At 33.1% G+C, this 13,840-nt stretch overlaps 1 protein-coding gene and 1 pseudogene across 1 annotated transcript; both read left to right on the forward strand.

Moving 5' to 3' along the window:
- Positions 1-1,155: 1,155 nt before the first annotated feature.
- LOC134244089 (elongation of very long chain fatty acids protein 7-like) lies at positions 1,156-11,553 on the forward strand (annotated as a pseudogene).
- Positions 11,554-11,874: 321 nt separating this feature from the next.
- On the forward strand, positions 11,875-13,040 carry LOC134244080 (melanopsin-like). Its single transcript, XM_062726357.1, has one exon. The coding sequence runs from the start codon at positions 11,971-11,973 to the stop codon at positions 13,036-13,038; it is 1,068 nt and encodes a 355-aa protein (XP_062582341.1). The 5' UTR covers positions 11,875-11,970; the 3' UTR covers positions 13,039-13,040.
- The last annotated feature ends 800 nt before the right edge of the window (positions 13,041-13,840 follow it).

Here is a 13,840-nt window from a genome sequence, read left to right on the forward strand (position 1 = left end):
AAATTTTCACTGTCTAGTTATAAAGTATGCCAGGGCAAAGATAGTGGGAAACATGGGATAATTTGCATAACTGGCTGTTATGCAAATTATACCATGTTTCCCATTATCATTGATGCCCTGGCATACTATACTAACTAGACAGTGATTCTTTAAGTAATTCATTGAATGGTTCTTGTTTTTGAGAGATTGATGGTATGAGTATAGAGCAGCCTGGAGGTTCCCTGTTACCCGTTGACAGATGCACAGAATCTTCCATGATATGTCTCTGTAATCTGAATCTATCAGCTGTCCCTGATCATTGTGAACTAGGGTCTGTAGATCATCTAGAGCTGTTTGTACTTGCATTGTGCCTACATGTTTGTAGCACAAGATCTCTAGCATTTTGAACAGTATCAAGGGTGGGACATTTAATGTAGACTCTTCATTCTGAAGAGCAGACTGCTGATCTGGTATTAATTCACTGATGTAATGGATTCTAGTGTCATAGTATGATATATCTCTGCTACAGCCTGTCTCATCTTTGTAGACCAGGACTGCCCCCCTAAGGACTCACTCAACATATTGTACATCATTGTGTCTACAGATAAATTGTTGACATACATTACATATGGCTGTGCTAACTTGACCTTGATCATCTTTATAATATATAAAGCTTCCATGTATCTAAGTTTCTTGTAATAATACATTAAGCTATGTCAACCTGTCAGAAATAAAACCAAACTTGGCTGTCAATTTCAGCATGTAACAGGACATTTTGTCAGCTTTATACCTCAGTTTGTTTGTATGTGTGTAAGTTTCCATGTGTAATATAAAAGCTGTTTGCTGAAGGACATTCGCTGTATGTTTCTTTAGGGTAAGGACTTGGTACTGTGTCAGGAGTGGTGAACCTATTACCTGTTCTATTGTATGTAGATATCTAGTACAGCTTTTTAAGTCCAATATCTGTATTATGTCATCAAGTAATATTTCACCAAATAGATTTCTATCAAATTCATATTCAGAAATCAGAGTTTGTATATCTGCACAGATAGAGAGTCTGGGTTTATAAAGGACATCTATAATATAAGACCTAATGGAGGGAATGTATAGCAGGATTGTTATACCCTTCTCATACAACCCATACAGTCTAATAAATAGTCGACGTTGTTTTTCGCCATGAATTTTACTCAGAAACATGTTGTTGACTGGAATGAAAAAGTTAGGACAAACCCCCTCATACACCCATTTGAGAATGAATTTGAAACAGACCCCGAAACACCCCAGGAGATTTTTTGGACACCAGTGGGGTATTTTATTTTGTTGAATCACCCAGAAAACTGCTGTCTTCATGTTATAGGAACACAGTAATTTATCATCTTCACTTAATCCATTGTTAATTATTTCTGTTAAGAACAATTTAAGCAAGCCATATGTTAAGAATTGACAGTGATTCATTGCACATACTGGTTTATATTCTGCTTTAGAGAAAGAACTACATTCATGATCTTCATGAATTCCTAGCTTATGTCCGACTGCTACAAAGTGACATCCATTTTTAACTACCGTAATTTTCGGGTCATAGGTCGATGGGGTATATAGGTCGAAAGGCTCATTTTCAGCCTTAATTTTTGAAAAATCCAAAGATAGGACGAACTTACTATATAGGACGAGGCTTTGTTTCCCGTTTTCTAAAGATTCTTACGCAGATATCAGAACAGGTAAACCTCTATAATTACCGGGGTAATTCCGTGACATGAACTATCAAGAAAACAAACAGGTATTTTAATGAGTACAGAATTTAAATAAAGTTTTTAAAAAAATGTAGTTAAAACTTCGTTGAATTGTGTTACTATTTTTTTTCTCCAACTTGCCTGTTCAATGCCTCCGTAGTTTCATACTGTTGTTAAACCAGAGGCATAAATAACACGTAAACACGTTCTTATTTTACAGCTATTTTGGGGAAATAAAAACAAAAATAATAATTCTGTTTTTAGAACAACTTGGACACATTCCTAATATATTTTATTCAGACATTATTTACCGGTGGACGACAATCGCTTCGATGTCCGCAATTTTCAGTTTTGTTCTTCAGGGATTTGCTAAAACCCGCAAACGCCCTTTTGAATGTATATATAAAGCAACAGTAAAGTTTTGAAATAATATTACCACGCTATAAGTTTAATTATATATTTAATTGAGAGTACCGGTACATTCACAATTTGACAGTCATTATGAATTTCATGGCTTTGTTTGTTCAATGATGTGTAACACTAATACCCTATAACGGCACGTGGATTTGCTAATCATGCCCTGAGGGTATCAAACCAACCAGGTTTTAAAACCTTTGCGTGTACACACAGTGTAAATCCTTTTATCTGTGAGACAATTAAAATTCTGTTAGAAGCCAATCTTTGTAAAGCGCTAATTCGTTTGACCGGTATTATAATTAAATGAAATAAAAAAAAATGTATAGTAATGACTATCGGTTTATTTGGTAATTAAATTTGGGAAATTTGACTGGCAACAATTTATTTATATTTTACACATAAACAAATATAAGACTGTCACAATAAAAAAAAATAATACTATTTCAATTTATCAATGTACTAATAAATGGTAAAACACTACAGTTGTGAATTTGAAAAAATTTCCGTATTTTAAATTTTGATACGGTTGCGGTTTTACTTTTAGTAAACGGTAGCGACTTCCTAACTTCACAAGATGGCTACCGCATGAAGGCAATGGATAACACGTTGAGAATTATTTACTTGATGAAGCACATTTTTTTCCCTTTTGTCATCAACGGATATGTAATGGAATTTATTTTGTAAGAAAGCTATAGAATAAATATTTTATTGTTTACCTGGGCATTAATTTTTCTGCGTAAAATAATGAAAAAAGTTATGAAAGTGGCACAGATTTGCTTTGAAATTGACGTAAATTTTATTGTTTTTGGGGCTTTTTTCGTAAACTTGAGCCTTAGAAAGGTCGAATTCGTATATTGGTCGACCTCAGCGGTTTAAAAAAAAATATGACCTATAATCCAAAATAACGGTACTTCGTCAACAACATGAGGCTGGAGCCATGCCTGACATCTGTCTATCCATGAGGAGGCAGATGGAGGCCAAAAGTCACTGACAAAACAGAGAGCATTATCAAATTCTTGTGTTCCAATTGTTCCATTGGCACAGGGTCCATGTTGAGTGGAAGTTGATGGGGATACAAAACATGTGAACTGTCTGTTTTAAGAACTAGATATATAATATCTGTTTTTCATTTAACACAGGCTTCCTGGACTTTCTATGCTTGGTGACAGTAAATGTAATAAAGTGAATCCTGGTGGACTATCAGAACAGTCACAGAGGATCAGTGCTTGTCTGTGTGTGTTGTAATACTGAGACTGAGATAATTCCCAGATCACATGGTGATTATTTGGCCAAATCATAATGTTACATCTGATCCTTTCAGTCTGAATCCTTCTCTTTGACTCCCACTCACCATCATACTGAGCTGATGACTTTCTTTCACTTTTTGTCCACTATATCCCTGATGTCCATGACATCTCTCCTCATGGCCACAAGTTGTGATGTCCCTATTTTTTGACTCAGTCCCACAAACACTGCATGACTCTGATATGTGTTCTATGGCTGTCCTTCTGGTGTTGAATAAAGTGGAATTTTAATCTTGTATGATGTTTTTTTTTTGTAAATCAACATAATTATCTTCATTGATTGGTTTATTTACTTATGTTTTATTTTTTTTTTTTTTTGTTTTCTAGAAATTGTATTATTTTTATTTTAATTTTATTCATAGAAGAATAATTTTTTAATCAATTCATTCATTTTTCAAAAAAAAAAAAAGAAAGAAATGTGTCTTATATTTAATGATTAATTTTTTTGGTCCCAGATGGTTTAATCTTGATGTAAAAAGTTGAAATTAATTTTTCTGTCAACAAAATGCACTGATTCAGTTTATTAAACATTATTATAATTATGCATTCCTGTATTAAAATTACATTTGTGAGTTTCTAATGAAGCCCATTTTGATATAAAAAGTTTCAGGTTTTATAAATAGTATGGAAAAATTCCAAGATATCCACTTTCCTTTTATAGTACTGATATTACTTGTACCATTTAAGATATTGTACAAAAATTTTTATTAAACAATAAACCACCTTTAATAGTATATCAAAAATATATGAATGAAAAATGACAATTTGTATCTCTTCTACAACTAGTTGTTATTATTGAGTTAAGCCTTTCCAAGTTAATTTTATAATTTATGAACATTAATTTGCGTGATTTGTTCAATGATAATTTTTACCAGTATTCAAATTATTTTTTGTTGTAAACTTAATTGAATTTTTTTGCCATATTTAAATCTTATGAAAAATAAATATCAAGATGAAAGTGATTTACCAAAAAGTTACATTTAAAGTGTAAAAAAGTCAACTTAATTATACCATAGCTCAGTAAGATGCTTCATGCCCCCCCCTCCCTCTTATTTTTTTGCAATTTTGAGTTGTGTCCATGATTTCTTTTAAAAAATTTACTTCTCAAAAAATCCTTTATATAGTAAATTTCATAGTCACATACCTTAAGACATAAGTTTTGATATAGAATACTTCTTAGCTCGATCAGCTTGACAAAATTGAGATGAGCTTATGTTTTTTAGCATTAGTCATGATTAGTAACAGCGTTAGCATCGGTGTCCTGGTGTCTTTTAAGGGGCAGGGGCTATTCCCCAAATCACTATAAGTCCTACCTAGGGATAGAAAAAACCAGACTTGCTTTGGATCTGACCTACATTTTCCAGATGAGTGACCAGAGGTCTGTCAACAGAGCGAGTGCATGCAAACTTTTCTATGGAAGGTATAAGTAATTTGGGGAAGCGCTGGCGAATGTTTGTTATGTTGAACAGGATCATGGTTGAAGTTTTTTGAGCAGTTCCATTCCCAATCAACAAAAATTTTTCTTTTACTGTGCATGGACATTGACTCTTATTAGGACTAAATAAATACAGTTTTATTTTAAATAAAATGTTCATATTGACAATATCTTTCCTTTTTTTTGATTCTCCATTAAATTTTTTTCATCTTCAGTCCCCGGTGAAGGTTGGTTTATGATGTCCACTCCCTGGCCCGCCTCATCATCTGTGTGGCCTACTTTGTGTTTTTTAAGTGGGACCCACCATTATGGCCAACAGAGAACCGTTTGAGATGAAGAAGATTCTGATTGTCTACAACTTCTGTATGGTTCTCTTATCAACCTACTGCTTTGTGGAGGTGAGTTTATAAAAAAGTTCTGGATATACCTGTACATTAAAATTTATAATAAATCTATTTTACCATTTTCAAGATCATTTACCATATCATATTGTAAAGAATTATTAAACTTAGAAAATATATATTAGGCTCTGTTTTTGTTTTTGATGCTTACAAATTTCAATGAGAATTTTCTTTTTCTCAGTTTCTGCTGGCTGGGTGGCTAAATGGGTACAGTCTGAGATTAACCTGTAGATTACTCAGAGAAAGGATTAAGGGTCTGTTTTCAAAGATTTTAATGCTAGGGTCTGTATCATACAAAGGTTTTAATGTTAGGGTCTGTTTGTACAAAGGTTTTAATGCTAGGGTCTGTTAACAAAGGTTTTAATGCTAGGGTCTGTATCATACAAAGGTTTTAATGCTAGAGTCTGTATGATACAAAGGTTTTAATGTTAGGGTCTCTATCATACAAATGTTTTAATGCTAGGGTCTGTATCATACAACAGTTTTAATGCTAGGGTCTGTATCACACAAAAGTTCTAATGCTAGAGTCTGTATTATACAAAGGTTTTAATGCTAGAGTCTGTTATTAGCTAGATTCTGTATATACAAAGGTTTTAATGCTAGGGTCTGTATCATACAAAGGTTTTAATGTGAGGGTCTGTATCACACAAAGGTTTTAATGCTAGGGACTGTATCTACAAAGGTTTAAATGCTAGGGTCTGTATCACACAAAGGTTTCAATGTGAGGTCTGTATCATACAGAGGTATTAATGATAGTGTTTGTATCATACAAAGATTTTAATGCTAAGGTCTGTATTATACAAAGACTTTAATGCTAGAGTCTGCATCACACAAAGGTTTTAATGCTAGGGTCTGTTTCACAAAAAGGTTTTAATGCTAGGGTCTGTATCACACAAAGGTTTTAATGCTAGGGTCTGTATCATACAAAGTTTTTAATGTTAGGGTCTGTATCATACAAAGACTTTAATGATAGGTGTATCATACAAAGGTTTTAATGATGGGGTCTGTTTCAGAGGTTTTAATGCTAGGGTCTGTATCATACAAAGGTTTTAATGTTAGGGTCTGTATCATACAGAGGTTTTAATACTAGGGTCTGTATCATACAAAGGTTTTAATGCTAGGGTCTGTTGATAAAAGATTTTAAAGCTAGGGTCTGTTGGCAAAAGATTTTAATGCTAGGGTCTGTATCACACAAAGGTTTTAATGTTGGGGTATGTTTCATACAAAGGTTTTAATGCTGGGGTATGTTCATACAAAGGTTTTAATGTTAGGGTCTGTATCATACAAAGGTTTTAATGCTAGGGTCTGTATCATACAAAGACTTTAATGCTAGGTGTATCATACAAAGGTTTTAATGCTAGGGTCTGTATCATACAAAGGTTTTAATGCTAGAGTCTGTATGATACAAAGGTTTTAATGTTAGTATCATACAAATGTTTTAATTCTGTATCATACAACAGTTTTAATGCTATGTATCACACAAAAGTTTTAATGCTAGAGTCTGTATTATACAAAGGTAGCTAGAGTCTGTATCATACAGCTAGATTCTGTATCATCATACAAAGGTTTTAATGTGAGGGTCTGTATCACACAAAGGTTTTAATGCTAGGGACTGTATTATACAAAGGTTTAAATGCTAGGGTCTGTATCACACAAAGGGTTCAATGTGAGGTCTGTATCATACAGAGGTATTAATGATAGTGTTTGTATCATACAAAGGTTTTAATGCTAAGGTCTGTATTATACAAAGACTTTAATGCTAGAGTCTGCATCACACAAAGGTTTTAATGCTAGGGTCTGTTTCACAAAAAGGTTTTAATGCTAGGGTCTGTATCATACAAAGACTTTAATGCTAGGTGTATCATACAAAGGTTTTAATGTTAGGGTCTGTATCATACAGAGGTTTTAATTCTAGGGTCTGTATGATACAAAGACTTTTAATGCTAAGGTCTGTGTCATGCAAAGGTTTTAATGCTAGGGTCTGTATGATACATGTACAAAGGTTTTAATGCTAGGATCTGTGTCATACAAAGGTTTTAATGCTAGGGTGTGTATGATACAAAGGTTTTTATGCAAGGGTCTGTGTCATGCAAAGGTTTTAATGCTAGGGTCTGCATCATACAGAGGTTTTAATGCTGGGGTCTGTATCACACAAAGGTTTTATTGCTAGGGTCTGTATTATAAATCATTTTCATTATGCTGTCCCTGGTCCATCATGGCATTAATGTTTTTAAGTCTTGTCCTTGGCCTTATAAATTAGTATTCTTTTGAATAACAATAACTAATACAGCTATAACTCATGTTATAACGGAGGTTTTATTTATTTTCAGATTTTGAAAGTCTGCTGGATGTTTATTTTTCTAAATTTATTGAACTTTTTGACACGGTAAGTTTTCTTCAATCTTCAACTTGTAATTCTAGAAGATTTGTTATCATACAAGATTACCATTTCAACAATAGAATGAAAAAAAAAACAATTCAGCCTCTGAATGTAAAACTGAAGTCAATATTTTCAGGTTTTCTTTGTGATGAGGAAGAAGTTTAACCAGGCCTCATTTTTACATGTTTTTCACCATGGAATTATGCCCTTCTCCTGGTGGTTTGGAGTCAAATTTGCAGAGAGGTGATTGGGTAGATTTTTCATTCTCTCTAATTGTTGTGCATAAAAATCTTAATTTTGAATTTGCCCAGGTCACAGGAAATTGTCCTCGACCTCAAGCATTTGTTATTGACCTCAGCTTTTGTCCTTGAAGTAATTTAAAATTGAATTTTTGTACCTTTCCCTGACCCTGTGTATTTTGACTTTTAGGTGGGTTTGGCACCTTCCACTCGATGCTGAATTCCTTTATACACCTGGTGATGTACACTTACTATGGTATGGCAGCCCTGGGTCCTCAGTACCAGGAATATCTCTGGTGGAAAAAGTATATGACATCTCTGCAGATAGTAAGTGGGTCACAATCAATTTTATGTCACGTGATAAGTGCATAAGGCTATCTAAATTTAATTCCCTGGTTCTCAGGCCAATTTTCTCCAAAACAGATGCGGGAGGGTGGCATTTTATTTTTCATTTTATTGGCAATAAAGTAGATGAGGAAGGTATTTTTTTAAATTTTAATTTCCGAATTTTCTTCAACATAAAGATAATTTTTTAATCACAGATATTCTTTCCATTTCTGGTCAAAATTTCTGCTTTATCCATTACTTAACAGCGTGTAAACATTGTAGGTAATGTCCTGGAATGTATTTTCAAACGAAGTAGCCAAAATCTCATTGTAAATGGCTACCGGAAGTGATATTTGTATACTAAACTACGAAACAAATGATGTCGGAATTTTTTTTCCCGGATTGGTCTCCGCAAGACCAACTTTTTATTTTATCAAAAATACGATAAAATCGGCAATGCGACTACCTCAAAACGGATGTGCGCGGGCCTGAGAACCAAGATTTCAATTTTATATGGCCTAATTTATCTTCTTTCTTTTGGTTTCCCAAGAGTAACATTTACATATCAGTTAATGTAACAATTCCATTGTTTTTATATTAGTATGAGGGTATGTTTTTTGTGTCTTCTCTTAAACCTAGGAAAGGAAATGTGACTTTATAACCATTTAAGTAAATTAATTTGTGAAGGGTGTTAATTCGTGAATGAGGGAATCCCACAAATTCCATGAAAATTGAGCGACCATAATAATTAATGATTCCACAAAAGTTAGTTTCATCTAATCGTAGTTGCAGAACTGTTTATTAGTCTTTGACCCTAAAGCTACAGATCCTTTAATGCAAAAAAAAGTAAAAATACAATGTAAGACTTTTTTCGCACTGTTTTGGGAGAATTTCTCCACTTCCCATCATTGGTAAATCACATTTTAAGGAAATTTGTATATTTTACTCACCTCATGACCCTATTAGGTGGTCTTTACAAGTGATAAACTCGCTTGATTTAGAATGGAGAATTCAAATCAAGCTACTTTATTGCCTAAAGAGGAGACTATGTATAAAGAATTTTAAACAGATGGATAGAATATACAAATTCATTTAAAAATGTGTCTGGAATAAGGAAGAGAAAGAAAGATGATTTACCAACGCTGGAAAGGGAAGAAATGCTCCCAAACTGTGGGCAAGAAATTTTGTGCCAAAAAATGCACTTTTTTGCATTACAGCATCTGTAGCCTTATGGTCAAAGACTAATTTTAAAACCACAACAGTCCTGCAGCTATTCCAATTCATAATTTTGTTACCTGATATATATATTCTATATAGTTGACTTAAGTCATACACAAATTTACATGTTAACACATTAATAAGGAATCTTTATTTTTTCTAACAGACTCAGTTTATCCTGGTAACCATCCACTCTATACAGCTGTTGTTTATTGACTGTGACTACCCCACTCTGTTTGTTTACTGGATTCTAGCCTACGCTGTTATATTCCTCATCATGTTTCGCAGACTTCTACAGAAACGCCTATAAAAAACCAAAGACCAACGGAGCTGTTACCAATGGAGTCAAAGCCAAATCTAATTAACACATGCTTTAATTAGAAATATTTCAATTATAGCTCTTACCTTATCCATTCGTTTATTTATAATATTTTTTTGTTAGCTATGACTTGTAAGTTAATTTTACATTTCTCCAATTTTAGACACCACCTCATGCATAAATTGTTAACTATGTTCATAGTTCCAGCAGTATGTACCCCATAATCTGCATGAATGTTAAAAATGATAATTAGAAATAGAAACAGTTTTAAGTTCATTCTTTGTCAAAGGTTTTTTTTTATAATCTTTGATTCGACAAATCAGCTTTTATAATATGTCTTTAACGTGTAGATACATTTATTATATGATGTTGATGTTAAGGTTTTAGAAATCCCCTTCTGTAGGCATAACTTTACCAAATGAATTCAAATTTATTCTAATTATGCCTTAAAAATATGATGTTGTGCTTGATATATGTGAAAAAGCAGGGATCATTTATCAGAAAGATATCTGTGGTTACAAAACTAGGATTGATTATGATACAAGTGATTGACACATGTGACACAACAGAGCAACCATGAAATCCTCAGCTGTGACCAATTTATGTTTAGTATTCTCCTTATTTAGATCATTATTAATTACAAAATGGACCAATCAGAAATATCAGATTTATGTAAGTTGTCGATTGGCTGTGAGAGGTTTTACTGGGATTATTTAAGAACCAATCAGAACTGTTTGATATCCTATTGTTGATTGGTAGTTGGAGTATCATTACCAAATATGACCAATCAGAATTGTTAAATATCCTCTTTTTGATTGGTAGTGAGATGTGTTATTTGGAATATGTAACCAATCAGGTCTGTTATTTATCATTTTGTTGATTGGCCATATAAGTTTTACTGGGATTATCTAAGAACCAATCACAACTGTTAGATTTCTTGATTTCTTTGTTTTGGTTCTCACTGGGCTCTGACCTCTATGATTATTTGTTATTGATTGAGTGTTCAAGATTGTAATCAGGGTATCATAGAAGCTTTACCCTGTCTTTGTTTTTTACCTCTAGAAATTTCAGGGATTCACTATTAAGTTTCTTCTGATGTATTCTTCTGATTCTTAATTAGAACTAGCTTATAATCAGCTTTAAATGATTTTCTTAATCTTGGAATCTGGATAATTCCTATATTTGTTTGTACATGTTAATGTTTCATTATGTATAGTCATAATACTTAAACAGTTGACGGGTTGTAAATCTGTGTTGATTATATGTCCGGTCCTTATTGTATGGAAAACAATTGTAACAATCCTAAGTTAAATCTGAGGTTGACCAGTCTGATTATATGTGCATAGTTGATTCAACTGTAATATTTTAAAGCTTCTTAAGATTTTACAATATATTGACAGACATGTGATATAATCTCATTATATTTATCTGAGTCATGTACAGCTCTGAACAAAGAAAAATATATTTTAAACTCTGCATAATACTTTGAAGGATTATCCAAAGACGAAAAAGAATTCTTATATTGATAATGTGTATTGAAGTCAATAATAGATATGAAACATGTGAAAAAGAATCTGAATGTTAGATATGTCGACTTATCAGATGATTTTTTATTGATTATAAAAGATTGTCTAAATGCTGTGCCATTTTTAAACCCCAAGCATGCATGCATCATATGGAAGAATTTATGTGTGATGTTTAGTTTTTACCATCATGTTAAATGAAGAGAATTAAATTTTGATATTGCTGTAGATTTTGTACTTCATTTTGCTATATGAAAAAATATTACATTTTATTTAATAATGATATTGCTTTGGTTGTTTATTATACTAAAGATAAACGGCAATGGTTTTCTGTAGACAGTGTATTGTTTGTAGTATTGTTTAATCCCTTGTGAGAATTTTTCACTCATATGGAGACTTTCATTAAATATGAAAATAATGAACAATAATCAAGGTCAAATCTTATTCTAAACAGGTAAAATTGTGAACAGATATTACCGTCATATTCTATAAACATCAGAGATTCCTTTGTAATGGAAGGATATGGAGATTATGAACAGTATTCAATATTAAAGTCCATAAAACAATTCTACAGCCAAAGCAGGAATGTTCCTGAAAGATATACACCGACAGTGCCACAGGTCTCCCAAGTGTGTAATGACAGCTATTTGATACCAACCGCTTATCATGAATTAAACAGCCTGAGTGATGATCGTGCAATGACTTATATGCCTGTAATCATATTTCTCATTGTAATTATGCTCTTTGGAATCCTTGGTAACCTGCTTGTACTCTATATTTATTGCTATGTCTTCAAAAGAAAACCCGCCAACAATTTCATCATTACAATGGCGGTGTTTGATTTCTTGGCTTCCGGTATCGCCATTCCTTTAGATATCTACGACATGCGCTATCATTACACATTCTACAATTCCGTAGCATGTAAAGTTTTCCGATTTTCTGAATCAGCATTCACAAGTGCCTCGTCGTTCATTTTGATTTTGATCGCCATTGACCGATACCTTAAAATTTGTAAGCCTCTTTTGCCTGAGTCGTCCTTACGAAGCAAACTAATGTGTGCGGGGTCGACTCTGTTTGGCTTCATCATCGCCATTCCGACACTTGTGCTGTTTGGAATAAACCGTGTACCACTGCATCCAAGAATTTTTTGTGGATTCGATTGTACCATTTCGAATGAATTCATGAACAGAAAGTTTAGTAAATTATACTATGCTCTATTGCTCAGTATATTCTGGGTGACATTATTCCTCCTAGTGGGATTCTACATACGTATCTGGATTGCTATAAAAGATAGGAGAAAGAATACAATCGGAGAGCAGCCATCAGTAAGCCATTCATCGATTAAAAGTGGAATTTCAAAAGAGTCAAGACTGAAAGGAAAAGAACGCCAATCAAGCATAAATGTCCACGATCCAGTTAGTTTAAAAAACGAAAACAAATCAATTCTGAATAGTCAGCTATCTTGTGCATCAGGAAAATCCCTTATGTCTAGAGTGAGTTCCAACGTAACAAAGATGACCGGGAAGGTTCGCTGCACGCGGTCAACAAAAATTTTCATTGCCGTAACAATTGCATTTGTTTTGTCTTTCCTACCCAGTATAACCGTTAATCTTCTTCAGGGTTTTGTCAGAAGCATCAGAAAAATCAAATCCAGCGAATTTAAGGTTATAATGAAACTACTGGCCCGTGTCCATTTCGTGAATCATGCCATAAACCCGCTGATTTATAGCTTTTTGAATGTTAACTTTCTAAGAAAATGCTCATAAGCTTACAACCTCCCTTTAAATAAAGATTTTATGCTTCTTTTGTATAAAAATAAGGGCCATGTTTCTTTGGAGATGGAAACATAATATGTAAAGTATATCTATACGTAAAAACAAACGGATAGAAAAATACTCTGTGTTAGTTCCCTGAGATATCCCACATACATAAATATATACATGTATGTAAAAAAAATGCATATAAAAACCTGAAAAATTGTTGTTAAACTCCATATCATTAAAATGATGTACAATACATAATGAATAGCAATGGTAAATAGGTTGCCTTTAAGTGTGGTGAAATATGATAACACTGAAATAATTTTTTTCTAATATGTAGTTGTTGAACTTTGCTTAATATATTGGAGTAAATTCTGAATACATATAGTTACATTTAACAAGCTAAAAATTATCATATAATATATGACGATAACGAAAGGTAATCAAACTCAAAAATCGGTATGGAGCCAAGAACACGGACCTCTAAAATTATTAGATACTGGATCAGATCAGATGGAGGATTAAGCTTCCCCTGTAGACCGGTCGCACCCATCTGCCCCTTATCATGAATGGACAAGCAGGAAAAACATAAGTACTTCAGTTATACAATAGTTGCCGAACAATTTGCTTAAAAAATGAAAGCCAGCATTAACTAACGATAGATTGTATTTGTTGTATGGTCATTTTTATAATAGTAAAATTAGCAAAACATCAATGGTAATACCTTAGGACCACCTAATTTGCATCGTTTTGAAAATCGTTTATGCTTAGATCATGTAGATGGCGTTTCGAATCTAGTGGGGTACGT

The sequence above is a fragment of the Saccostrea cucullata genome, unplaced genomic scaffold, assembly GCF_032062105.1.
Source record: "Saccostrea cucullata isolate Sc308-1 unplaced genomic scaffold, CSIRO_AGI_Scuc_v1 ctg12826, whole genome shotgun sequence".
NCBI classification, from domain to species: Eukaryota; Metazoa; Mollusca; class Bivalvia; order Ostreida; family Ostreidae; genus Saccostrea; species Saccostrea cuccullata.